Below are 27906 nucleotides of genomic sequence, written 5' to 3'. Positions count from 1 at the left end.
ACAAACAACTACAGTATAACACTAAGGTGGTACTCAGGGGCGGTTTTAGGGGGGTTTCTGGGGTTCCCAGAAACCCCCTTTGAAATAGCGCGTGCCTCTACGATTCGTCTGGGTGGTAAAAATTACAAAGAGTTATACATACTGTATTATATTATGGCTTTTTCTATTGGCTAAACTTCATACTTTTGCCTTTGAAATCACCTTCACAGCGTTCAAAACCACGTAGTGACCTTTTTTTTTTTGGTTTGGTCTTCAACTTGCAGCTAGGCTGATTCCAGAGAACCAGAAACCCCCTCTGAAAATTTCCAGATCTGCCCCTGGTACTAAAAGACCTGTAGCTAATTATCAAACACTGAACCAGACATAACAATGTAACTGAGTCAGCATTATATTTGGCAGTTGTTTCGAGCAGTGTTTTATCACATGCATACATAGTTGTAATACATACAGCTTTTGTGAAGTTATATGCTACATTGTGTATTTTTGTCAGCAGATAAAATTCTGGTCTTGTAAAGAGCATAAAATCCCATTGGCAAAAACTGTATGGTTGCGACCAATTCCAGTTCCAGTATTAGTTCCAGTATTTGACAAAATTTCTTAGTTCTAGTTCCAGTTTTGAGGAACGTAAAATTATAGTTCTAGTTCCAGTTCCAGTTTTAAGGAAAGCAAAGTTATTGTTCCAGTTCTAGAACTGGAACTGGAATAAAAACTGCTGGAACTGGAATTATTTTAGTTTCAGTACTGAGTACTGGAACAACACTACTTGTAATCAGTTTCACCTCTTCACCAATGATCAAATCAATTTCATTACCCATTACAGTTGGTAGCACTTCTTCCATTTCCAGGTTCACAGTTCGTCTGCTCTCTTTCCCGTACTCATTCATACCTCTCAATTTCTGCTCTCGAAATGCTTTCATTTTTACTACCTCTGTGTCCAAGGTGCAAAGTTGGTAGTCAGTTTGGGCTTGTTTGGTCATACAAATCTGCAGGCTTTTCAGACACAAAATGCTTCGAACAAATTCTGTACTTATCTAGAGCATGAATATCAAGGTCTTCTGTATCAATAACAGCAAGATACCCGTCTTGTATTCGTTTTCTTAACTCATAATCTTTCTGTTAGGCACAATTTGTGAATTTGCGCAGTTTATAAATTGTGCTGCACCTTTTGTGAATTCATAATTTGCACAACAATTTATAAATTGTTGTGCATTCTGTCTAGCTGTAACTGTATGCCTTCTTAAAAAACCGCACATGATATCCCAACATACATGAAATTTGTTACACCTTACCTATGGGAATGGCACATTTTTCAATTAAATTGTTGTTCTTCAATGTGGATTAAAAGTCTCACCAAGTGAGCTGTATCGATTTCTGAAAACCAATCATCCTGCAACAATGGCATTAGTCATCCAATGATTCTATAAACAAATAAACATTAATTTTAACTGTTAAATGGTCTGCATAAAATTAGGGCTGAAATGATCATAGTTTTTTAGCATTTGAGTACTCTGTAGAGTTAACAATTGAGTACTCACGAATACTAGCTACTTGTACTCATATCCATTTGACATGTTTTGTACCAACCTTAAACAGTTTACAGCTTTTCAAGTAATAACAATGATACACACGCTGTATTAAAGTACTGATGTTAGTGTTCCTGACAAAAAGTTATGCCAATCAAAATCTACAGCCTTCTTAGTGTCACTCCCTAATGACATGTACATCATGTGAACTGGGTCATGTGATCTTAACAAGTACTCGAGTACTAATTTTATTATCTGAGTACCAAAATCCTAAACGAGTACTCACCAAGTATTAGTATTTGTTTCAGCCCTAATAAAAATCAAGGTTGTAGTTTTGTTAATATATTTGTGTGTTACATTTTATAAAGGTTTAAACAAGTCAGTCAGCATACTGCAGACCAGGATTGGAAGCCATGATAGTACTCTACATGGATACACATATAACACTACACCACATAATGTAATGGCAATGCTTAATTATGTTAATGGCCTTTTACACCGCTCCGAAAATCAGGAAGATTCAGTAAAGAATTCCATGCATAGATGAGTGGCTTTCTATTGAAAAGATTTGCGTGATGGCCAGATGACATCAGATACTGTAGGATTAGCAAAATGTACTGTAGTTCTGGTGTGATAATTTATCTGGCTACCAAACAGAATTGAAAGGAAAAGCTGTGAGCTTTCCCTGGTGGAATGGTATGATGATGGAACATGATACAAACAATAAGTTAAGGAACAGGAAACTTTAACCACTGTAAATGAGTGTAAGGAGTATAATATTCCAAAATGTGACATGGTATATTTGTGTGAGCAACAACAAACACTAACCTGCATGGTTTTGTAATGAGCTACCTGATTTGTAACTGTTGAAGATGAGTCACATGGAATTGAATCAAAGGGGGTCCCATACCAGTAAAGAATGCTTCCAAGTGAGATGACACAACTGAATTCATTACAAGCGATTGTGATGGCTATACTTTCATACCTTATCAGTTAGCTACTTCCTATAGTAGCCTACATGCACCATTTTTAGTAGAGTGCACATATATAAACTAATTACTTTCTTTACAATTCAGTCCCACACAGAAACTGAGTGGTTTATTGTCGGGTCTATAGAGTGGCATTCTGCCTAACTTTTCATCCAGCCATTTAGTTAAAATAGTGCCTTTCTTTGAGCTCAGTCTGCCTTGTTTCAGTCTGCCTTGTGTGTTCAGTTGGGCTGGCAACATAGTTCCACTTATTGAAGTCTTCAACCTGAACTTTCTATAACCTTCTGGCACAACTCTTCACCTCGAACAGCTCACTTCAGACTGACCTCACTACTAGCTACTGCCATGAGCTCGGCCATGAGACCTCACTGATTTGTCTCTTGCAGAACTCATCATCACACCTCACATCACGTCTCGACTTGCATTTCGAAGACTCGTGGTCTAACAGGTGAGCACTAAAACAAAAACAGGTGAGTATACCATTAGTAGTTTCTCACCCTTGCGATGTCAGCACCGATGTCAGCACCAACGTCAGCCCGGGGTTCAGCCACGACACCTGCGCAATTTATAAATTGTTGCGCAAATTATGAATTCACAAAATGTGCAGTGCAATTTATAAACTGTGCAAATTCACAAATTGCACCTAACATTTCTGCCCTTCTCTATCGGTATTCTATGAAAGGAAATGTTTTTGTCTTGGTTGCTGCCAGGACAGGGATTAGTTCGGTTGTTACAATTGCATACAATGCACTGTAATTACTATACAACTAAACATATTTTTTTGTCAATTTGTGATCGTATTAACTACTGATGGAATGTCTGCTACAGTGACAGCTGGAGGTGGAAAGTTAGAACCATTCTTGGTTCGGAATGGTTTGAATCGAGGGTGTACCATCATTCCCACTAAAACTCTTATAGACGGGTTGGCGTGGCAATAATTATGCAACTGATAAATTACGTGATTGAAAGCCTCCACCATTTTGTTGGTCAACAAACCGCCATTATGCTGTTTGCTTGTTGTGCCGTGGACTGCAATAGTAGATTTGCTAACCCCTAACCCTAACCGAAGCTTTCAACAAAAGTTCCCCATTCCCGACTACTTTACAAGTTACATCACTATGGTATCAGAGGTACTCTACTTACATGGATTAAAAATTTTCTTAGTAACCGCTCACATAGAATAATCCTTGATATTAAACAAAGCTCTTCATCTGATGTTCTTTCTGGTGTTCCACAGGACACTGTTTTAGCCCCCTTGTTATTTCTATTATATATTAATAACATCCCTTTACAAGTACAAAGCAAGATCAGACTATATGCTGATGATGTCATTCTTTACTGCAACATACATTCCATAGAAGACTGTTACGTATTACAGAGAGATCTTGATCTTCTCACACAATGGTCACACAAATGGCAGATGATATTTAATCCTAAGAAGTGTGAATTTTAAAGAATTTCTAACAAACAGAACATCATACCTAACATCTATTATATTGACAACCACTCAATAAAGGAAGTCACCCATGCCAATTATCTCGGAATAATATTTGATCAGACCCTTTCCTGGAATGAACACATAAAACAGATAGCAAGCAAAACCACCAAAGTCAATGCCTTCTTACATCGCAACATATACCACTGTCCTGTTAATACCAAACTTAACTGTTGTAAAGCTATGGTGAGACCGGTAATAGAGTATGCTTCTCCTGTATGGGACCCCTACACATCTACCACCACAAATCTTCTAGAAGCGGTTCAATGATCGGCAGCAAAGTTATGTTACAAGGAGTACTCTAGATTCTCAAGTGTTTCATTAATGTTAGAAATCCTTAACTTACCTACCCTAAAAAGCAGGAGGAACAGAGCCAAATTACAAATGATGTATAAAATCACTAACAACCTGGTGTGTATTCCAAATGATTGTTTGATTCCTATCCCACCCTTCTTGAGAAATTGCTACTTCAACCAACTAGATACCAGAACTGATAGTTTTAAATTTTCCTTTTTCCCCTCAACAATCAAATTATGGAACTCAATCCCCCCCCTCATATAGTCAACTCCCCCACATATGATCAGTTTTGTACCCTCTTAGATAATTATCATAATTACACCTGTGTGTTATAATCACAATGATTTCTGCACAGCACACACTAATAATAATAATAGGGAGAAATGACTCTGTTCCAGTTTCCAGAGGATGAGTCACAATGAGATGCTTGAGTTAGAGTGATTAAATGGGAAAACTGGATGCCTAGTGAGCAAAGTAGATTGTACCAATTGCATTTCATTTCTGGGAGACCATCTCGTGTCCCTAACAATCTTGATTATGTGCCAACTTGATTTAATTTTAAATCAACTTCAGCTACTCTAGAGAAAAGCAATATGGATAGATATGAAAGATTACAAGCCAGGAGAGGAAAATAATCTCAGTACTGCTTTGAACACCAGGAACAAGGTGAAAATATGTAAAGCTGACTCAGAGATACAGCAGGTCTGAATTTAATTTATTGCCATGCCTCTATTAGGCAACCCGTCTATACGGAAAATAAACTGCAGGTGCTCAATTAAACGGTCATAACTTACGGATTCAGTCCTCTACCAAAGCAAACTTTATACCATCAGATTGTCCACAAACAGACAAATCTATTGCTGGGTAAGTTGTGCCTTCCAGGCCCTTCCTGTGACCAAGGCGAAGGCAAAAACATGAAAATATAACAATAGTAAACTGCTCGTCCAATGCGAGGCAGACTAACATTCACATCTTCCGTCTCCTTGGGAGCACTGACATGAAACAAAGATTTCCAAACTCCTCTTGCTTTGAGAATCACGATAATACCAAGACATTTACCACCTTCCTTCACTGTGAAACAAACGCTCAAAAAGTTTATGGAATTTTTTTTCGATTTCATAAATATTTCACCCATTGCATTTATCACATTCTACTGTAAAATTAGGCTTGCACTAACATGTGGGATTCTTGCAGATACAGTCACAAATAAATGCTGCATGTTTATTACTCTAACAGCTAAAAACTTTGCCACAAGAGGTTTACTTAACTGCACATAGCCTGTTGTAAATGCTTTTGACTAAAATAGTTGGTGTTTTAGTTGAATTGTTTTAAATTGTATCAATAAATTTTCTGGTAAATTATGAGACATCATAAAAGCCATAATGAGTACAGCTTCTGGGGACGCACCTCCAGACCCCCTGCTTCCAGAGATTCCATGCTCTGGTCGCCTCCCCTCACAGCTTCCAGAGATTCCATGCTCTGGTCGCCTCCCCTCACATCAACTACTTCCTCTGCCACTGCTGTATAGTTTGTATGACTTTTGTACATAGGCTTGTATCAGATAGATATTACAAGCTAGCAAAAGCATCAAGCATACTTGAAACAATTTTCAAGCTAAATATTAAACTTACAATTCATACACTTAATAATGACCATTAGTCACATGTAGTATAATTTATACACGTAATACTTTCACATCTCAGATCAAAGGAGCCACCTGGGCTGCAACTGGGCAGTAACTATACATTGAGGCCAAAATTGATTGTGGGGATCAATTAATACTTTGGTGAATAGGATGCATGACTTGGATTTTGCCATGAAAACCACTCAGACAGAGAGCGTTTTGCTATCCTCACCATCCTCTTAGTTGAAAAACGTTGAGCTAAGGTGAAAATTAGTATTATAGCTTATTCACCGATTGTTTCTGCACATTTTTGAATACAGACATGCCCCATCACTAAGCTACCACTCTGCACCGAGTAACCACTCTACAAGCAAGTTTACCTATCTAGGCTTTTAGTGAACTCTGTACTTTTCCATTGACGATTTAATAGCACTGATTACAACATTAAACTCCGTGATATCTGTAGGATAATTCCATTCATCGTAACCGAATGTAACCAAAATGCACTAGCTACTGACCCATAATCAAAAGTTTTAGGTATGCATATATAATCTAAACCAAAACAGCCAAGCTGTAAAAAAAGAGTGTGGCCCCCAAAAAGGCCAGGATGAAAAAATATGTGAAATCCAAGATGGCGGCCAAGAAAAGGCTGTGATGGTACGTTAATGGCAAAAATTTTAATTATGACAATTCAGGTGAATTTGTGTTGCCTCCTCCACTAGGAGTCGGCACCAAATTCACCTGAATTGTTGTAATTAGAATTTTTGCCATTAACCTACCATCACAGCTATTTCTTGGCCGCCACCTTGGATTTCACATATTTTTTCATCCTGGCCTTTTTGGGGGCCACACTCTTTTTTTACAGCTTGGCTGTTTTGGTTTAGATATCACTTCTTTTTGTATTGCAAGCCACAAAGCCGGCCATCAACTGGCTTTGGTGCTTCCTTCTAACTTGTTTTTTTTTTCTTTTCTGCAGGAATTGTGGAACAAAGGAAGAATGTTGTGTACAGTTTTTTGTCTGATTAAAAATATTTGTATATTTAACAATGAAAGATAATCATACTGTAGGTAATAAGATGACTTCTTATACATAACTGAACTGTAGCTGAAACTCCCATTGTTTGTAGCTGAACTCTTTTCAGAGTGACTTGTTTCTAGCTGAACTCTCTACATGGTGATTTGTTTCCAACACATATTTCTACAGGGTGATTTGTTTGTAGCTGATCCCTATAAGGTAACTTGTATCTAGCTGATATCTCTACAGGGTGACTTGTTTGTAGCTGATCTCTCTACAGGGTGACTTGTTTGTAGCTGAACTTTCTACTTGATGGTTTCTTTGTAGCTGAACTCTCTACAAGGCAACTCCTTCTAGCTGATCTTTCTACAGGGTGACTTGTTTGTAGCTGAACTCTCTACAAGGCAACTTCTTCTACCTGATCTTTCTACAGGGTGATTTATTTGTAGCTGAATTCTCTACAGGGTGGTTTTTTTTGCAGCTGAACTGTCTACATGGTGGTTTCTTTGTAGCTGAACTCTCTACAAGGTGACTTCTTATAGTTGAACTATCTACACAGTGATCTTTTTGTAGTTGAACTATCTACACAGTGATCTTTTTGTAGCTGAACTCTCTACAGGGTGGTTTGTTTGTAGCTGAACTCTCTACAAGATGATTTGTTTCTAGCTGATCTCTCTATAGGGTAAATTGTTTGTAGCTGAACTCTCTACAGGATGGTTTCTTTGTAGCTGAACTCTCTGCAAGGTGATTTCTTCTAGCTGATCTCTCTACAATGTAACTTCTTGTAGCTGTTCTCTCTACTGGGTGACTTGTGTCTAGTTGTACAATCTACAAGGTGATATGTTTGTAGCTGAATACTCTGCAGGGTGATTTTTGTAGCCAAACTCTCTGCAGGGCGATTTGTTTGTAGCTGAATTCTCTACAGGATGGTTTTTTTTGTAGCTGATGTCTCTACAGGTGGCTTGTATCTAGCTGATCTCTCTACATGATGGTTCCTTTGTAGTTGAACTCTCTACAGGGTGATTTTTTCTGGCTGAACTCTCTCTAGGGTGATCACTTCACAGCTGAACCCTCTACAAGGTGGCTTCTTCTATCTGATCTCTCTACAGTGTGATTTGTTTGTAGCTGAACTCTCTGCAAGGTGATGTTTGCTAGCTGAGCTATCTTTTGTTTCTAGTTGATCTCTCTACAGAGTAACTTGTTAGTAGAGCTGAAGTCTTTACATGGTGGATTTTGGTTGTTAAACTCTCTGCATGAAGACTTGTTTGTAGCAGAACTTCTACAGAGTGAATTGTTTGTAGCTGAACTCTCTACAGGGTGCATGACTTGTTTATAGCTGAACTCTCTTCAGTGTGACTTGTAATGTTCTGAATCACTACAGCAATATATTTGTAGCTGAACTCTCTATAGGGTGACTTGCTTCTTGCTGAACTGTCTATAAGATTAACTGTTTGCAGCTGAACTCCCTACAGAATAACTTGTAATGTAATAGAATTCTATAATGGAGTAAATAAATTAGCTAAATTCTCTATTAGGGTGACTGTTCTATTAGTATCTCGATCTCGCTTTTGCTACACGGAGTTGGCTTTCGAATCATAACTCAGTGGTTTGTAATCCGATTCTTCTGTACTACTGCAAGGACTTTCTATGAAGATTATTCCAGCTATACACCGATTTTCAGCTCATTGCTCTAAGCGGTTTGCCTAGTAGGCGTAAAAACTAATACTTTTTTATTCATAAAAATCGATCGCATAATTGTGACACAGGTTGGGTTTTGTGTCATATCTCCACGGTCTTTATCTCGATTCCTTTCAAACCACCAAAAGGCACTCCTACGATGGTTACTCCATCCACATAGCAATTTTCAACTCATTCCATGAAGCGGTTTACCCTGTAGGCGTGACAACAAATCAATCTTGTTTTACGCGAATAATCGGTCATAACTCCTGAACCATTCATCGGATTTGCACCAAATTTGATGCTAGGATTCGCCTTTGGACTCCCATTCTGTGTGCCAAATTTCAACGCAATTGGAATACATGTTTGCATTTTATAGTAATTTTTGCAAGTGTGCAAAAACACGAAGAGGAAAAAAAAAGAAAACGAAGAAAAAAAATTGAAACTTTGGCAGCTCGTATCTTGGAAATGGCTGGAGTGATTTCCTTCAAATTTGGTATATAGACTCCCCTGGCTGGCAGGCAAATCTGTAGCAAATTTGGTTCCAATCGGATAAGGGATCACCGAGATACAAATGTGTGAAAATGACATTTTCTTTCTTCCTGTCAATATACCTACGGTGTGGCGCTCCAGCTTCTTGGGCCGCACGACACACTATTGTGTGTCTTGATACATCTAGTGGCTGCACTTATATTGGCTTGGGTAATTGATCACCCTGTACAGGCTTTCAGTTTGATAAGTGTTACACATTAGCTGTAACACAGGGAATTTGAGCTTTGCCTAATATGTATGCCCTCAGGCCTGCGACCCTCGGGCAATTGGGCATACATATCAGGCCCGTGTGCTCGTGTTACAAATATTACATGTGACCAGATTTGCAAAGAAGTATCTTTTTCATGTATTTTACATGTCAACAGAAATAACTAGGCTTACATCAAACATGCCTGTATAATAAAAAGCATAATAGGTTGGAGCACTATCCAGTATATTGCTAGAATATTAGGCAAATATTTCAAACTACGGAGCTCAATTCCTGATAACAGATCAATACTCCCTAATAGAGCAGTCAGTGGAAACTGCAGATCGATACTCTCTAATAGAACAGTCACTTTATAGTGAAATGCTGTAATAGAGCATTCACTGATTATAATGTTCCAAGATAATTGTAAAGCATAATGGGAACACTGAAGAGCATAATAGGTGAAAATTTTGAGAAATTTCTGAAAGCATTTTGGGCAATAAATTGAGCATGTTTAACTCAGGCCTACACTAAACTCCTTAGCTTCAAAATGCAGTCAGATACTTTATAACTGCACTCATGAAAAATTTCAGGCAAGTATATTAATGATAAACAGCTTTGAAGCCTCAAAGTTCAAAATGAATGTGTCAAATGTTGTGTGCGAAAAGGTACCGTTTGCAAATCCATTCATACTGTTTCTTGGCTGATTGTTATGACAAAAATACAATAGAGGTACTCTAATACAGCATTCACTGATGGTAATACAACAGTCAGGAAATATTAATAAAATAATCAGCTTTTAGCATCATCTTATGTTTGAATGAATTAAATACCGTATAAGCAGAAATTTTGGCAAGCAGAATATTTGGCGTTTGCTGAATAATTTGTATTTGGCGAGAGTTTAATTTGACGAAATGCATTGTGGAGTCCCATGTGTGAGCCCGGTAGCAAATTGTATGGCTGGCTTCTCATTTACAAAAAAGTTTTCAAATAGCGATAACCACGCCTCTCACTGACTACGGTACTACCACTGCACAAGGGTATATGTATGTTTACTTCATTGGCCTGCATACTGGAGAGAGTTTCATGTGAGACGGATAATCCATGACAGTGTAGCAAAAGGAAACAAAGTGATTGGGAACATTTTCCATGCCAAGTAGCTAGTTACGATCTCCTCTGCATGTTTCTTGAGGTGTATCTTCCTTGAGCGGTATCTTTGTTCGGAAAAATAGTATAGGACCTCCTTAATCTGTACAGACAATCGTAGAATTGTTTGATTAACCACTGGCTGACCTCCAGTAGTACATCGATCTAGATACACCACCTTGCTTCTAGCTTGATCTTTTGCCTGTTCAATCAGTTAAAATATTAGAAACACTAATGGCGAGATTTTAATTTGGCGATTTTGTAAGTGTCTACCAATTCGCAAATTTTAATTTCACACCAAAATTTCTACTCATACGGCAATAATAACAGACTTGATTGTTGAGCTCTAAACTATTATGTTATTATCATGGTCAAGTCTATTTGTGAGATTCATGTGAAGCCACCCATCAATTAACACTAGATCTCTTATTACACACCTCCTATATAACAGATAAGTATCTCCAGTTGAGGGAGTTACCACACCTCACTAATGATCACTGATGTACTGAGTAACATTTCAGATCTCACAATTGATCACTGATCTGCTATGCCTCCCTCAGGAGATAGAGCAGATCAGTGAGCTTCGTTTTATATATGACAATGTGGCAAGTGATTGTGGGTTTACATTTTGTGCAAGATATGATGACCAGAGGTGTACCAATATGAATTTTGGCATTTACCAATATTCAATGTTTTAATGGCTTGTGAAGAAGGCTAGTTTCCTTAGTTATCCTGTAACACTTTTATCCAAAGGTAATATAACCAATATTATAGAACTTTGCGTGGGCGAGATCAAAGGGAAAAGTGTACTTTAAATTTCATAAAGTACACTCTCAGCTGGCTAACAGTGCTTCATCGACCACAAAGAGTGCTTTATTCGTTCAATAAAGCAATCTTTGCGGTGCAATAAAGCACTCTTTGTGGGCAATAAAGCACAGTTTCCCACGTGCTCTAGTGCAGGCTAATAGCCTGCGGAGCTCACGCCAGTATGACTATTCACCCAAGCCGGTGAAGGCTGATAGCCTCGCCGCGCTGACTGATCAATCACCCCAGCCAATACGAGTTCTACCACTGGATTGCTTTTATAGACATACCTAAATGCTTTGATGATGGGTGGGAGAAGGTAACGTTGCTGTTACGTTTGTTAATGTAAACGAACAAGTCCTGGAGATATCACAGAAATATTTCACCATGTGACTCACAATAGAATCGCTTGTGGGTTGCAAGCAAAACCTGCCAAAAAATGCAATGAACGTCTACCATGCCAAACTATGGTGAAATACGCGTGAGTAACTTTGTTAAACTAGTTGTGTGTTGTTCAGGCTGCTAATAATTCGTGCAACGCGTGTTAATTACGAGTCCTAGTGTATGGTGAAGCTACATGACTAGAAAGTTCCATAAATCATTTAAAACATAGCCTTGCTCGTGCTATATGAAAAATAAAGTACGAGGCGCGTGGCCGAGATGCTAATAAAGCACGAGGCGAAGTCGAGTGCTTTATTAGCATCTAGGCCAAACGCTGAGTACTTTATTTTTCATATAGCACGAGCAAGGCTATGCTTTAACATATACGTAAAGACTGTGATAAACTTTTCAACAATAAATAATAAAATTGTGTGTATTTGTTTGACTTCTCATTGTATAGCACTTGCTGTAGAGTGAACAATAAGCCACTGGGTACTAAACAACCTCACGGATAAAATAGAAAACAAAAGTATAATCTGTTTATGAGCAAACTATTGTTACTGTATAAACATTGGTAGTGATATTGGTCCTTGTGTCACTCTGTAACAATACTGATATTGGTAAACATTCCATATCAGTGACAGATATTTTAGCTGATCTGATAATCAGTATATCTCTAGTGATAACATGATGATGTTATACTCAACCCATAATCAGTTTATCTATCTACTAGTATAAATACACCCTCACCATTTTCTAATTCAGTTAAGATAGTTTAAATGGCTTTGCCTCAAGCTTTAAAATCACAAAGATCCTCGTGGTTGATATTTAACTATAACTAATAACAAAAGTGTATACTAGTAACCAAGAGTGTTGAACAGTGTATTAGCCCATGATTAATGATTGTGTAAAGTAACACGGATATTTCAGTAATTGCTTGTTTACGCGAAATGGTGATTTGAAATGTGTACGTGGTAACGGGTCTTTGTTCACTGGTTTTCCATGTTATTCAACCAAGTATTCAACAATTATTGTACAAAGAAAGTGTAGTAAGGACCCAAAATAACTCCAGCTCAATAAAACAACGGTTGCACAAATGAGCGTGTTGCCACGCCTTCATGGGGATCTGCTTGGCAGTGCCAGAACTTTAACATTAGCCAATTCCCTTTAACGCTATCATGTTTTAACTTGGATTAGTGGCCAAATTGGGCTAAACACAGCAACCCTTAATGGCAATGAAAACAACCAATTACTGAAATATCCGTGTTACTTTACACAATCATTAATCACAAAGTAATACACCCATTCGATACTCTTGGTTTCTATTATGTACTCTTGCTAATAATAAAGACACATAATAGGATTACTAGCTACTCAGTAGATATAATAAAACAGTCAATCTGTTGTATATAACAGAATAGAATTCACTGCTAGGGACAGTAAACACTACACACACACACACACACATGATATACAGAAGCACTACAGAAGGTTTACTGGTAACAGTGGTGTCAAAATCACTAAGGCAGTATCATCCTTCCTTTTCTAACTTGTCAGTGATTCCATTTGCCTTGATCTGGCTTCAACCATAGTCCATAACTTTAAACAAAGTACAAGTGCATTAAAATAATAGAATACAAGTCCACTCATCAAAGATTAAGATACTCTAATAGAGCAGTCATATACCCTAATGAAACAGTCAAGAGTAACATTATTATAACCAGTCATTTAACTGTTTATCAGTTATTACAGTAGGACCTCCAACCTGTGTGCCAGTTCAGTCATAAAAGTGTTCAGATAAGTGAATAAATAAAGCCCATTCATTTATATACAGAGTTCTGTTCAACTACTCTAATAGAACATACACTTACTTTAATAGAACGTTCACCTAATGGCGAAATACTCTAATAGAGCAGTCACTTATACTGTTTGGATAATCCAGGGTTTGGATAATAAAGATTCAGATAATACCTATATGTGACCAGATTTTACAGAACCGATCCAAATCGCACATCAGGCAAAATCAAACTAACACCACCAGTGGATAGCTACACTATCGTACTACAAGTTTTGACCCTCAGCACTACTCAAACTACACGAGGCTGGTTTTTACACACGTCTTTTCTGGGTGGTGTGGAGTGCTTAAATGGCGGTTTCAGGCCTTGTGAAGGACCTGGCTTGGCAAGAGTCAGTGGTTTACTGGTGGACAGCCTTATAATGTTGGCCAGACGTGTTCTCTGTTGATTTTGCTACATATCAGCCACTAAGGAGCCAGCACAGCCCTGTAATCTCGTGTCTGGACTCCAATCGTGGTCTGCCTCCATTTTGAGGTCTAACTTTTGCCCTCCCCACCACCCCCCAGCCTCCACCCCTTTGTGAGCACTTGTGATACTACTTCGCTCGTCCAACTGCTCAGATTTTCTATCTTATTTGGCGGGAAACTGTACAAGCAGCTACAAGTACTGGAAGTGGCTTGAAAGGTAACAGATTGATGCATCTTTTGTGTAAATTTCATACGCGTGCTTGCTATCCTTGGAGAGTTGTGCTGGCTTCAATTCTTTAAAACCATTTATCTCGGAACTTCTAATGTGCGATTTGGATCGTTTTTCCAAAATCCAGTCACATATTTTAAACAGAGTTGTTGATTCCACCCTTCAGTACCATTTTAATGTGACTAGAAATTCTTTGGAGACAAGTTGATCAGCACCCATAAGCAATATCTTCCTACACTCCTGCTGGCAAGGTCATCCTCACTATTCTCTTAAATTGCTATCCATGAGAAGGCTACATAACACCTGTGAATAAATCATCATGTAAAAATCCACACACCTACAAATTCACAATTGTAAGGACATAGAGTCTAATTGTATAGACATGAGCTAGGGGAGTACTTTACACTGCTGGAATTGGAATAGAGAATTTCTATTATTTTCTATTGTGCTACCTTCATGCATGCTATGATTTTAAACATTATGAGATTAAATACAACCATATAGTTGCAACACACAATGGTCCCTCTATTATCCAAACTCATTGGGCCCTAAATGGTTTCAAATAATGGAAAATTTTGGATAAACGAAGCTCATACATTTATTTACAGATCTCAGTTAAAATACTCTAATAGAACAGTCACTTTAGGAAAATACTCTCTAATAGAACAGTCACTTCCACAGTTTGGATAACAAACACTTTCTTGATCATCCAGTATTCTTACCAGTGTTCAAAATCTGCAATTATTCTTTCTGGCAATTCTTTTTTATTCACCTGTTACTCTCAAAATTATTCCTGAAAATTTGAGCCAATTATAAGCATATAGGTTGGGGTTTATATCAGTGACTGCTATATTAGAAAATGGTCTTGGAAGTTGACTGTAAGTGACTGCTCTAATTAATAGTTATACCATGGCCACAAGGGATTTGTCTGATATGTATGTCCATGCCCTCGGGCCAGCAGCCCTTGGGCTTGGGAATATATATCAGGCAAATTCCTCGTGGCCATGGTATAAGTAATATATACCACTCTGGTATGCTCTCCTAATAGGTGAAGGAAGACAAACCTGCACTATCCACATTCCTTTTATACAGAGGTTTGCCAACATCGACTGTGGGTTTAAATCGTGGCCACACAAAAAAACGATTATGGGTTTCACTGATTGTAGTGATACCATTTTAAACCAAATAACCACTTTGTGGATGAATAAAGTAACCTAAGGTGCTAAAATAAACACTTAGACACATAGGCGGCGGAAAGGGGGGGGGGGGGGGGCTAGGGGGCTAAAGCCCCCCCTCGGTCTGCTGAGGGGGGCTTAGCCCCCCCCTCAGAATGATATCACACCGAAATTATCTTTCTTGGAGTGGGGCTGAAAACCGTGATAAAGATCGAGATACTCTAATAGAGCAGTCACTCTAATAAAGTAGTCAGTGTGTAGCGAGCTATAAAAGGATTTTTATGTAGTTTATCAGCTAGAAATGGTAGCTGGTGAGGTTAAAGCTCTTGTCAGTTGGTTGCGACCTTTTTTTTTTTTTTTTTTTTTTTTTTTTGGGTCTCACCTTACCAAACTATAGAAATAAGTCTGCATGGGTCAGCCCAGCCCCCCCTCATATCAACTACTTCCTCCGCCGCTGCTTAGACATATAGGTTGTGAATGTTTGAGGCATCTTTTCATGCAGTTGAAATGTACTGTGTAGAAAAACAATCCCCACATTGCAAAAATGGTTAGTTAGTGATACCTAGTAACTGAACTATACAATGCTGACTCGCTCAATTCTTTTTGCTTCACAACAATGCCCCTAACTAAACCAACATGTTAAACTCAAACCCACAATGCAAAACTTTAAGCAATTCTATTAATCAAAGGGAACTGATGTTTTGTAACTTCAGCATCAAAGGCTGTTGTGGTCAGGGCTGTATCATATCGCCCTAACCATATAGGGCGATATCTAGATATCACCTTGTGGTTAGGGCAATATGTGAAATATAACCCTGTGGTTTCCTTTGATCTGAGGTGTCAAAGTGGTATATTAGAGTATAGCTATTGATGTTTTCCACCATTTTATGCTTGTAGTGTTTTAATACTGTAACTAAGATCATTGCAAGCAAAACTCAATTATTCTGGAATACTATCCACTACCTAACACTGTGAAAAAAGAGGGATATAAGATGGTATTTCCAGTGGCTTATTGAATACAAAAAAGCTTGGTATAACCTGTATTATACTAACAATCTCATGTAAGACTTCAGTTAATGTGTTAAATATACTGAAACCATATATGCGATGGTATAGTGTGGGCATTATACTAGATATAAGCTATTTGAGGTAATGTGGTAAATAAACTGAAACCATATATGCAATAGTATAGTATGGATTATACTAAAGTATAAAATGAGTATAATACAGGATTTATATTTGTATTCAATAAGCCACTGGAAATACCATATTATATCCCACTTTTTGCACAGTGTAATATTAGTCCAGAAATTATTCCAACATAATAGACACATGTCTAGTAATCACATGATATATCTGATTATAAAGTAAAGCCATGTTGTTACAACACCATGGTAACCAACAGTTACTATGGTAACAATTATCCCTCAGTAATCTAAACAACCTCAGACACTAAACCATTACTAACTGTTGAGGGGGGTTGAATTATTGAGGGAGATCATGTGATCCACACTAACACACAATTTCCTCCCTTAGGAGTCACCTCCTTTGGTGGAGGCTTTACAGACTAAACAATATCACCTCAAGTGGGACAAGTGTTCGGATCTTCCAAGAAGTCTGTATTCTGCCTCTGTTGTAGTGCATGATAACAATGTCTATGTCACTGCTGGTGATGCTCCTGAGGATGAGACATATAACAATGTGTACCAGTATAACATCACAACTGACCAATGGAATACCCTCCCTCCATCTGGTCATCGATTTGGAGTACTGTGTATGGTGGATAGTTCCTTGTCCATATTTGGTGGTACTGATCCAGTCACTCGTAAGATTCACAACAAAGTCTCCACCTACAACAGAGACACTAACAGTTGGACTAGCTACTACCCTAATATGATACAGAAGAGGTTCAAGCCAGGTGTGGTCACCCATGGTGATCACTTGATGGTTATGGGTGGACGTGATCAATCACACAAGTCCCTTGACAGTATTGAGACAATGAACTGGCAACACAAATCACCATGGAGAGAAGTGTCTACTAAACTACCTGTACCAATGTGGGCCATCAACCCCACAATTGCAGGAGAACACCTACTCATAGTGGGATACGGTACTGCTACAGGTCGTAACAATGGATCACACCAGTTACCAGTATCCACCATCACTTCATCATCAGATCAAGTAGCCAGTCAGTGGGAGGAACTATCATATGCTCCACATCACTTCACTACTACAGTACCATCCTCCAACCCTCCTCTGATCATCGGTGGTCGTGATGTTAAAGATGTTGTCACATCAGATATTAGTCTATATGACACTTCAAAGAAGTCATGGATACAAGTTGACAATCTTACTACTGCCAGGATTGCTGTTGGAGTGGCAACCATCAACAGTAACACTATAATTGTTGTTGGAGGTACCAGTGGTGGAGTGGGTGTTGAAGCAGCCAAGTCATCTTCCCTACCTATAGTGGAGATAGGACATATTGTACATCACTAACCATTAGTAACTATACTGTACTGAACTCTATTATACTCCATTACTAGTTATTAGTATTGTTGTGTTGATTATCTAATTGCTGGGGTGAAAGTATTAATCATATAATTATTACACATCATCACAACTGATTAGTACCCGGTACATGTTCTACACACACAACCTGTGCCAATGTGAAGCCTAATAATATCAAGCAATTATTCCTCTCCACTTACAGTTTAGTAAATTTAATGAAGTGGTCAACAACTGCTCAGCTACAAGAGGTTGTAACAGTGAACAATTGCGAATTGTCACATTGTTAACAATTAACCATTCAATCTCATCTGTATTATACAGATTTTATTTAAGGGAAGTATTCACATTCTTTAGTAGGTATCTGTGAATATCTTCTGCCTCAAAAATATCTCCAGTTCAGTCAAACTAGCATTATCATCAACATGAAGCAACTCAAAATTATGGTCGTGAAGGTCCATGAAAAATTTCACCCTCAAATAAACCCCTTTACACAATAGTACAATAACATTAAATATGATAATTGACAAAATAAATTCATTAACAATAATCAATACAAATATTGTGGTGTACATTGTTTAGAGTAAGTTACTAAGCGTAGACATCTTCACGATCAGCAGTGGCCGCCTCATTTTCCTCAGCGTAACTGAAGTTGGTGAAATGAGTTACCCGATGAGCCTCATGATAAAACTCCTTTGGATTAGCTAGTTGTAACTCATAGTTCATTGTAGGAGAGTGTTTGATACCTGTAAAATGTGTTGTATGTGATGACAATAATGATATTATTAAGGTGGTACTAAAGAGTAGGGCTGGTACAAATTTACCTTCGAACATTTGCTAACAAACTGTTCAAACATTCAAAGTTTTGGTGTTAGATATATGAGTTACAGGTTTTCTTGTATTTAAGCACATCCTTCTTAAATTTTAACTTTCTAATCCCATTTAATAAGTTTGTAAGCATTTGGAAAGTGTATAGCAGCAGTACTGAATGACACAATCGATACAAATGGGCGTGTCTGTTCTACTGCAATCATGCATAGGTAAACACCGACTACAGGGGCGGATCCAGGAGCTGCCACGGGAGGGGCACAATTTTTAAAACAGGGTGGTTGAGGAGAGCAGATTCTCTTGCTGCTGTATTTTTTTAAAGTAGCAATGATCACTCCTAAGTAGGTTGATTTACAGCTTTTACAGATGGTTGTGGAGTCTTTAAAAGCTGTTTAAAAGGCTATGTATGAAAGTCAACACCATCAACACGATAACTATTTTTAGAGGGGCTTAGTACGTATGAAGGTGCTTGGTAAATTTGACAACTGTTTTAACTTTGGTTTCAGGTGAGTTTGTAATAAATAGAGGTAATAGCTATGCAGTTTGCAGTTTTCATGAATTGATCCTGGTCTGACAAGGTGTCTAGTATGATGCTTTTTCCACAAGGGGAAGAGGGGGGGGGGTATTTTCCTCAAATGCCCTATCCTGGATCTACCATTGGACTAATAGGTAAAAGGACATTTCCCATACATTATCTATTACTCTTTATAAGGTGTTTTAAAGCTACAACTACAGTAGCAAGCTAAACTGCAATAGTTTTAAAGTGGGTGTGGCACACAAAGATTGATCGCGAAGAGACAAACATAGATCACACAAGATAAACAAGCAGCTGAGATAACAATGTTTATTTGTAATTCTTTTGTACGAAGCTTCAAAGAATACTTTTATAATTTGAAGCTTACTTAACCTTCGAACCCACAAAACATTTGAAGCTTCATCCCAACCCTACTAAAGAGTTAATAGGAACATGTATGAATGATCAGGTATTTCAGTGATATACAAAACAGAGCACATTACATTAGTTTGTAAAGGAAATAACTTAACATTACTATAACAAAACACACTACTCCACTTACCCATGAAGTTGTAGTTCCAGGATCCCTGACAGGGGACCATGAAAAACCCGAGGAACCTGTCTGACAGGAGCATCTGGACACGTTCATAGTGTGACGGCAGGTAACCATGGGGATTATTACTGGTGTCCTTGTTATTACGACCCCTGGAGTGTGGCCCCGACTAGACATTGGGTGACCTGCAGTTCGATTCCTGGGGTTAAGTTGGAGGGATTTTTTTCCTTACTTTGGCCCCTTTTCTGTTACACCTTTTCAGCTATAAGTCACTAAGTCTAAGTCCTTGAAATTAGGTTAGGTAATCCTAAGGCTGCAGCACATGTTGCTGCAGACCTTCAGTGCTGGTCACTGTAAAGCATTAATACAATAATACACATCACAACTGATCTTAGTACAACATGTTCTCAGTATAGTTTTGTCATGATGTATTACACACAACCTGTGCCAATGTGAAGCCCAATATCATCTCCAGCTATAGTTAATTAGTACAATTTAATGAAGTGGCCAACAACTGATCAAGCTACAAGAGGTTGTAATGTTTACTATCCAATAAACAATTTTTCACATTGTAACAATTAACCAATCAATCTCATCTGTATTATACAGATTTTATTCAAGGGAAAGTTTTTACATTCTTTAATAGGTATCTGTGAATATCTTCCACCTCAAAAATATCTCCAGTTCAGTCAAACTAGCATTATCATCAACATGAAAAAGCAACTCAAAATTATGGTCATATAGGGGTCCATAAAAAAATTCACCCTCAAATAAATCCCACAATAGTACAATAATATTATAATCTGATAATTCACAAAATACAACAAAATAAATACATTAACAATTATCAATACAAATATTGTGGTGTGCATTGTTTAGAGTATGTTACTAAGCATAGACATCTTCACGATCAGCAGTGGCCGCCTCATTTTCCTCAGCATAACTGAAGTTGGTGAAATGAGTTACCCGATGAGCCTCATGATAAAACTCCTTTGGATTAGCTAGTTGTAACTCATAGTTCATTGTAGGAGAGTGTTTGATACCTGTAAAATGTGTTGTATGTGATGACAATAATGATATTATTAAGGTGGTACTAAACAGTTAATAGAAACACATAATTATGAGTTATCAGGTATTTCAGTAATTTACAAATTAGACCACATTACACTAATTTGAAGAACAAATACACAACTCCACTTACCCATGAAGTTATAGTTCCAGGATCCCTGAGAGGGGACCATGAAAAACCCGAGGAACCTGTCTGACAGGAGCATCTGGACACGCTCATAGTGTGACGGCAGGTAACCATGGGGATTATTACCAGTGTCCTTATTATTACGACCCCAGTCAAATCCTGATGGGGTGAGCTTGTATGCAGTGAGTGAACATGACCCCGGAGTGAAACTATTAGAATACAATGCAGTAAAGTGATAGAATACAACATAACATATCATACAGTATGATAGTAGGGATCTCCCCTAACCATAGGCGGTGGAAGGAGGGGAGCTAGGAGGCTTAGCCCCCCTCAGAATGATATCACACCGAAATTATCCTTCTTGGAGTGGGGCTGAAAATCATGATAAAGATCGAGATACTCTAATAGAGCAGTCATCACAGCATTAGAGCAGTGTGTAGCAAGCTATTTAAGGACTTTTATATAGTTTATCAGCTATAAATACGTAGCTGGTGAGGTGGGAGCTATTGTCAGCTGGCTGTGACTTTTTTTTTTTGGTCTCGCCTTATCAAACCAGAGACAATGTAGCGCCTCAGTTCATTTCTGCCCCTGGTTAGCCCCCCCCCCTCATATTAACTACTTCCTCCGCCACTGCCCCTAACAAATGCTGCCATCCTTATGTAGTATTTCTAACGTACTAATATATTTTAACTAATTAGTTTTCGTAAACAGAATTATAAATTAATTACCGAACTGAACTGATTAAGTGCAGCCACACAAAGGTTGTATGGCTGCACTTAATTAGAGTATGCTGAACAACATGTTTGTGGTCGGTGTGAACAAATGTGGAAACCATAGACCACAGCCAAACCTCTAGCTCTGTCAAGCAGCCAGTAACATTATTCACAGTTTCACACTAATTCACTGGTGAACATGCTGTACTGAGAGACACCCTGGTTAGCCACACAGTTTCATTTCAATTAAAAATCATGCACCACAGACCATCAAAACTTGTAGAAGTATCAGATAGACATTACTCAACTTTAAAGTGTAAAAATTCGCTTGGACAAAACCACACGTAAAATTTCACAACTTATCAGTCTAGTACTGTTTATAATAAACATCACTAACCTGTTGACACTTGAAGTGATTATCTCCAAGTCTGATTTTCAGATGTTTCAGCAAGTGTGCATGCTCATATACATACGAGGCCACTGATTCAAGGTGTAGTAGAGATACACCACTCAAACCTTTACCCCTTCATTAGTAGTGCCACTATCACAAGTGTGTAATAATGACATCTTTCCTGCAATACCGGCTATCCTTACTTCATTTCACTTTAAAGGGGCAATGTGCTGTTTATTATTTTTGGATCCAATAATAACATCATGTGATGCTTGTACTTTACCACCTGTAACATGAACTTGACAAGATACACAATGTATCCAGCTGCAAGCGTTGAGTGGCTACCATACATCAAAACTAGCGCATAAAGAAAAATTGCTGATTATTCGAATGTTTCTAATATTTAAAATGCACAATCAAAATTTTTAATATATTGAATTCTAAGGAGTAAGACCTATTGTTGTGAGGATTCCAAGCACTTACTTGTTGAAATACTCTTTGATATAGTAAAGTGAGTGTAAACAGCAGCAAAGTAGTAGTTTTATCACTGTAATCAACTGGTATGCTGGCTGTCACATGTAGCATATTTGGCTTCACAAGCACTTGACTGTAGTGAACTACAAGTTTACACCTGGTACACATCATGTCCTGTACCATTTTTCATATGACCTAATTATATACATTGGGCGTCCACCCACAGGATTCAAATGTTGTATGTTGTAACAGCTCATTACCCCTTTAAGGCATCATCATTACAGGATAAACACTGGGGCTACTAAAACATTCAAATGAAGCTACACAATTAAAGTGTTCCTATAGAAGTGTTTATAATCTATTCTGCCATATGGTAGTGAGTGGGATAAGAGAAAACACCATATTAAGCAGGTACACAGTGACCTGGTCACACTAACATGTCTAACAGATTTAACAGGTCAATTGTTACCTGCAAGTGATGACAATGGTCTTCTCCCCATCCCAGGAAGGATTATCAGCCATGATCTTAGCATGCATGGTAACATCTTGTGGGGATAGTTGAGGTAACTCGTTGGGTTGTGTGTGTACCCATCCTAATGGCTCCATCTCCTTCAGGTAATCATGCGAGGGTAACCTCTGGGGTAGGTGTACCACCTGTAGGATCATGTGATCAGTGATTTGGTGTGTGTGTGTGTGTGTGTTGTGTGTGTGTTGTGTGTGTGTGTGTTGTGTGTTGTGTGTGTGTTGTGTGTGTGTGTGTTGTGTGTTCTGTGTGTGTTGTGTGTGTTGTGTGTGTGTTGTGTGTGTGTGTGTTGTGTGTGTGTGTGTTGTGTGTTGTGTGTGTGTGTGTTGTGTGTGTGTGTTGTGTGTGTGTGTTGTGTGTGTGTTGTGTGTGTGTGTGTGTTGTGTTGTGTGTGTTGTGTGTGTGTGTGTGTGTGTGTGTGGTGTGATGTGAGTGTGAGTGTGTGTGTGTGTGTGTGTGTGTGTGTGTGTGTGTGTGTGTGTGTGTGTGTGTGTGTGTGTGTGTGTGTGTGTGTGTGTGTGTGTGTGTGTGTGTGTGTGTGTGTGTGTGTGTGTGTGATGTAATGTGAGTGCGTGTGCGTGTGTGTGCACATTACAAGTAGCAGTCATACCTGATGAGTACCCCACTGAGGTACCATGACGATACACCTTATCTCCTTCACCTGTGGATTATCAGGGGGACTGACCCCATACAGGTATCCAGCAATCTGTCACCACCATAGTAACACAACTATCACCATGGTGACATACCTGAGTACGCAGGTCAGATATGATGATAAACTTCTTCAGAATGTTCTTGGGTAAGATGTAGGTGAAGCCAGTCTCTTTGATGTCATCAGATGACACATAGATGTGGTTGGTACGCAGGTGCAGGTTGGTTGCTGAGATGGCTCGTATACGCCACTCAGTCTTAGATGAGAAGGTTTGAGTCTCATAGTTGCTCACAGTGGATACAATGATCTCATCACCATGGACATTAACTGTACGTGTTGTGGTGGCCGTTAATTGGGATTGTTCTTTAGTCTGTTTCTCAATCTCAGCTATTTGTTGACGTTGTTGTGACGGAGCTGATATTTCCATTCCCAGAATCACATCCCTGATCTCTGACTGAGTGAGTGATGCAACATTGACACTGTACCATGACAAAGATGACGACACGCACACCCCTAGTCTTACTACTTACTTATTCTTCTTGCCATAATCAGCTAAGATCAAATCCTTCAGAGACACCTCTACCCTGATCCATTCCTCATCCGTGAGTGTCGGCCATATATGATGTGGCTCTGTTATTGTTGTTTTGTCTGGCTTCAGTATCACCTGAGGGCATTACAATGAGGGGAGGTCATGTGTCAGGTACACAATGGACTATCTGAAATCCTTCAGCAGGGACCGGTACTTTAGGTGTGAAATATGTAGTCAAGAAACAACAGGAATTCAAAATCCTTTACAGTGAAATCTGTAATGAACTCTGACCCTAAGAATTACCCATTACCAAGAGGTTTCACTATACACTTTGCACAAATTGATCTTATTGTTGTTGATAGTTTACATGGCTGTAAATCCAAAAGTTCTAGGCATATGAGGCTAAAAGGGTGATGATTATGACAGATCCAGTCACATATTAACTACCACACAAACAACACACAGCTAGTCACCTTGGTCCTGTCCACATTAACATGTAGAGCTCTCAATATCAGGATTAGTCTGGAGAAGGCCTACGTGTATAAGAACATGTTAGTAGCACGGGTGACTTCTATTTGAGATAACAAGTAGCCAATCAGGTGAGGGGTCAGGTTGTCAGAGGATATCAACATGTTCAAATTTCAGTCCCGAAAGATGGTTGGTTAGATTATCATCATCCCCCTCACCATAACAACCACATGTAATTATCTAATTACTGGAATTAACTACTCATCTACAATCACAGTTACAGGTTGTTTGCTATTAAATTCATCCTGTTCACAATTGAATTCATCACTTTTGAAATAGAATTTGCCACCTGGCTATTGACTTTGACGAGCTTGTAGTAGAATTAGTCACGTTAGCAGGAAATTTTGCAATGAACGATTGTTTGATCTACACACGAAGATAGAAGCAAACTTCTTTCAGCAAGTTATTGTTGGCATACATCCATTACATGTCTATTCTTTGTTTCAACTACCTCACATACTGTTCTTGTGCTCACTGGTTAAAAATTCCTATGAACGTGACAAATTCTAATGCAATAGAACCTAATTCTACCACATGTCAAATTCAATTCCCAAGGAAACAAACTAGACTGCAAAAAGTGACAAGATCAATTACAAACTGATGAAGTCAATTATAAAATTACAAAACTTGTAAACATCACACACAACACTAATAGTAGGATTGGGACTAAACTTCAAATGTTTCATAAGTTCACAAGTAAAATTCAAATTACAAAAGATCAAAAATGTCATCTGACAGTGGCTTTTTGTAATCTTGCCATATTGAAATACACATGCGTGAATTGTAAACTAACCATGCAAGCTGTTTAAAAATTGTAATGTATTTCTGGTGAGCCTTTTAATAATGAACAGTTGTGTTGTCATGATTCTACAACAATGATATTCAGCCCTGATTGGTTGGAATTCAATTGTGACAGTTTAATCTATGACATGCCTACTTGTAATTGATCAATCACGTCATTCAAAACTGCTACTATACATTTTCCAAATGCTTACAAATAAGAAAACCTATAGCTGTAAGGAAACCTGTAGCTAACAGCAGAGATTTGAATATTCAAACAATTTACTAGCGAAAGTTGCAGATAAATTTTTAGCTTCGTCCCAGCCCTCGATAACACTAACACACACTATAAGGACATCTATCCAGCAAACTACTAGTATATTAGCTAGTAAATTACTAGTGTATTAGCTAGTATACTACCAGTATATTAGCTAGTATACTACCAATATTAGTTAGTAAACTACTAGTATTAGCTAGTAAACTACTCAGTATACTATCAGTATATTAGCTAGTAAACTACTCAGTATACTACTCACAGTATATGATGAGATACTCTTCAGCCAGTCATCATAGAGATTAAACAATACCATCTGTGGTTCCATGGCCTTTAGGATTAGGTCACCTAACTTCTCTACCTGTTGTTACCATAACAACATTAACAACAACAACAACAAATCTACAAACACACCTTCAGACAAGCCTGAAAGGGTAGTTGTAGTTCACTCCCCTTGATGACAATATTAGGGAAGTCCAACAGATGCACCTCCAGAGGGTCCAACATTCCTTTCCTAGTAACTATGATCTGTTTGGGTTGTTCCTCTACTGGTAGAGACCTTATAAGTGCTGCTACCTCCTCTGCTGTCTTCCACTTGGCCAGCTGTATACATGGTAGTCATGGTAACAACAGTGAAGTGTTTGTGATATATACATGGGATAGAGTACAATAGTACCATCATGTTCATTGTAACTGACTGAACCACTTTATTATCCTATAAGAGTAAGCTCTGTTAAAAATTGAACTGTATGTTAAAGACCAAGACCATATCAACCATCATCACCAGGAGAAATATCAATTTGATCAAGATGAACTAAACACAGTTGTTTGTACAGAGGCTACACTGACAGTTCTCCCCCATACAACTACTATCATACAACAATGATCTCACTGACCTGTCCCAATCTCTTCTGACCTGCCCACACAGAGGTGTGGATAATCTTGAGGAACAATTGTCCAGTACGAGGGTTGAACACAAATATGGCTCCATTGATTGGCTTTGTTGTGAGGTTACCTTCAAATGTCTATTATGGGATAGATGATAACACCCTGGTTACTATAGCAACATGTTTACTTTGTGTATGGTTACACGGTAGACGTTAGTATCGTCCACAAACCAGATGATTTGATTAGAGAATAGTTCACCATAGTTTTGTGATGATAGGTATGGTTCAGTGGGTTCAGAGGAATAGAGTTGTAGTGCCTTACGTATCCTCTCTCTTAACACGTACAGGGCTGGATTGGCCTTCATGATCTTACCCATAGCTTGTTGAATTAATGGCTTCATACCCGGGATCCAGTTACCAAATGCGCTACAAGAAGGGAGAACTTGTGAACACCTTGTATGCTACACTGTAGGGACACACGTACAGATGCAGATGCAGACACATACGAACACACACACACTACTCACCTGTGCAGGTTATAGGCCAGGTCAATAGCAATCAGTGCTCCAGTGGGTGAAGGATAGATACTCATATTATCAGTGGTGTAGTCGAGGAACTTGGCCCTAGAATATCTCTCTACATCATGTGAGTCATAGTCCCCCCATCTGAGCTGTACATCAACCCAGTACTTCTGTGTAGTACTGCTGTCCATTGTGTCCCTATTGGAGTAGAGATGTCAGTAGCTATTGTGAGGTGAGGCTTGACAACATAGTACAACTTTTAATCCTTAACTAGAAAGCCATTGACATTCTACAATACATTTGAACACCTAACACTTATTTTGTTGGTTAACTCTACACCACACCCACTTGCTATCAGCCAGTAATGATGGACGAGACACGTTCCACTTGTATGCAGCAAACAACAAAATGTCTGCACAAGAACTGTTCATTTTGTAAGACTTGCGAGGATGGATGGTCTCCTTCTGAACTGTCTCAATTTCTAGAGCATCCAATTCTTGATCAAACACCTGTAAGTGAAGGATACTGTAACTGTAGTGTAGCCAGTAGTGTATAGTAGTGTGTGTTAGAGATGCAACAATATATCGATATATTGTGTATCATATCGTTTTAAGACAATTATCGCTGTATCGGTACATCGTGGCTTGTTAACATGGATGACAATCAAATTATTGTACAT

The 27906-nt window shown here is 38.4% G+C and overlaps 2 protein-coding genes and 1 pseudogene across 3 annotated transcripts in view; 1 reads left to right on the top strand and 2 right to left on the bottom strand.

Annotated features, from left to right (window-relative positions):
* LOC136245477 (uncharacterized) overlaps positions 1–17946 on the top strand; it is a 113994-nt gene extending 96048 nt beyond the window's left edge. For both annotated transcript variants that reach the window (XM_066037019.1, XM_066037020.1), the window contains one exon: positions 16894–17946. In XM_066037019.1, coding sequence (XP_065893091.1) covers positions 16894–17856 — 963 coding nt within the window. In that variant the 3' untranslated portion in view covers positions 17857–17946. The remainder of the gene's footprint in view (positions 1–16893) is intronic.
* LOC136246154 (U4 spliceosomal RNA) lies at positions 10329–10401 on the bottom strand (annotated as a pseudogene).
* A 2600-nt stretch (positions 17947–20546) lies between the features above and the next one.
* Positions 20547–27906, bottom strand: part of LOC136245476 (pre-mRNA-processing-splicing factor 8) — a 28695-nt gene continuing 21335 nt past the window's right edge. Inside the window, exons 30-42 of the mRNA XM_066037018.1 lie at positions 27576–27736; positions 27234–27425; positions 26895–27132; positions 26716–26844; positions 26234–26422; positions 26082–26180; positions 24711–24770; positions 24239–24372; positions 23806–24187; positions 23667–23762; positions 23003–23187; positions 20962–21164; positions 20547–20803 (exon numbers count right to left, since the gene is read on the bottom strand). Of these exons, the coding sequence (XP_065893090.1) occupies positions 20649–20803; positions 20962–21164; positions 23003–23187; positions 23667–23762; positions 23806–24187; positions 24239–24372; positions 24711–24770; positions 26082–26180; positions 26234–26422; positions 26716–26844; positions 26895–27132; positions 27234–27425; positions 27576–27736 (2223 nt within the window). The 3' untranslated portion in view covers positions 20547–20648. The remainder of the gene's footprint in view (positions 20804–20961; positions 21165–23002; positions 23188–23666; positions 23763–23805; positions 24188–24238; positions 24373–24710; positions 24771–26081; positions 26181–26233; positions 26423–26715; positions 26845–26894; positions 27133–27233; positions 27426–27575; positions 27737–27906) is intronic.

The sequence above is a fragment of the Dysidea avara genome, chromosome 15 (assembly GCF_963678975.1).
Source record: "Dysidea avara chromosome 15, odDysAvar1.4, whole genome shotgun sequence".
Lineage (NCBI taxonomy): Eukaryota > Metazoa > Porifera > Demospongiae > Dictyoceratida > Dysideidae > Dysidea > Dysidea avara.
This window is presented reverse-complemented; position numbering and strand designations above follow the sequence as displayed.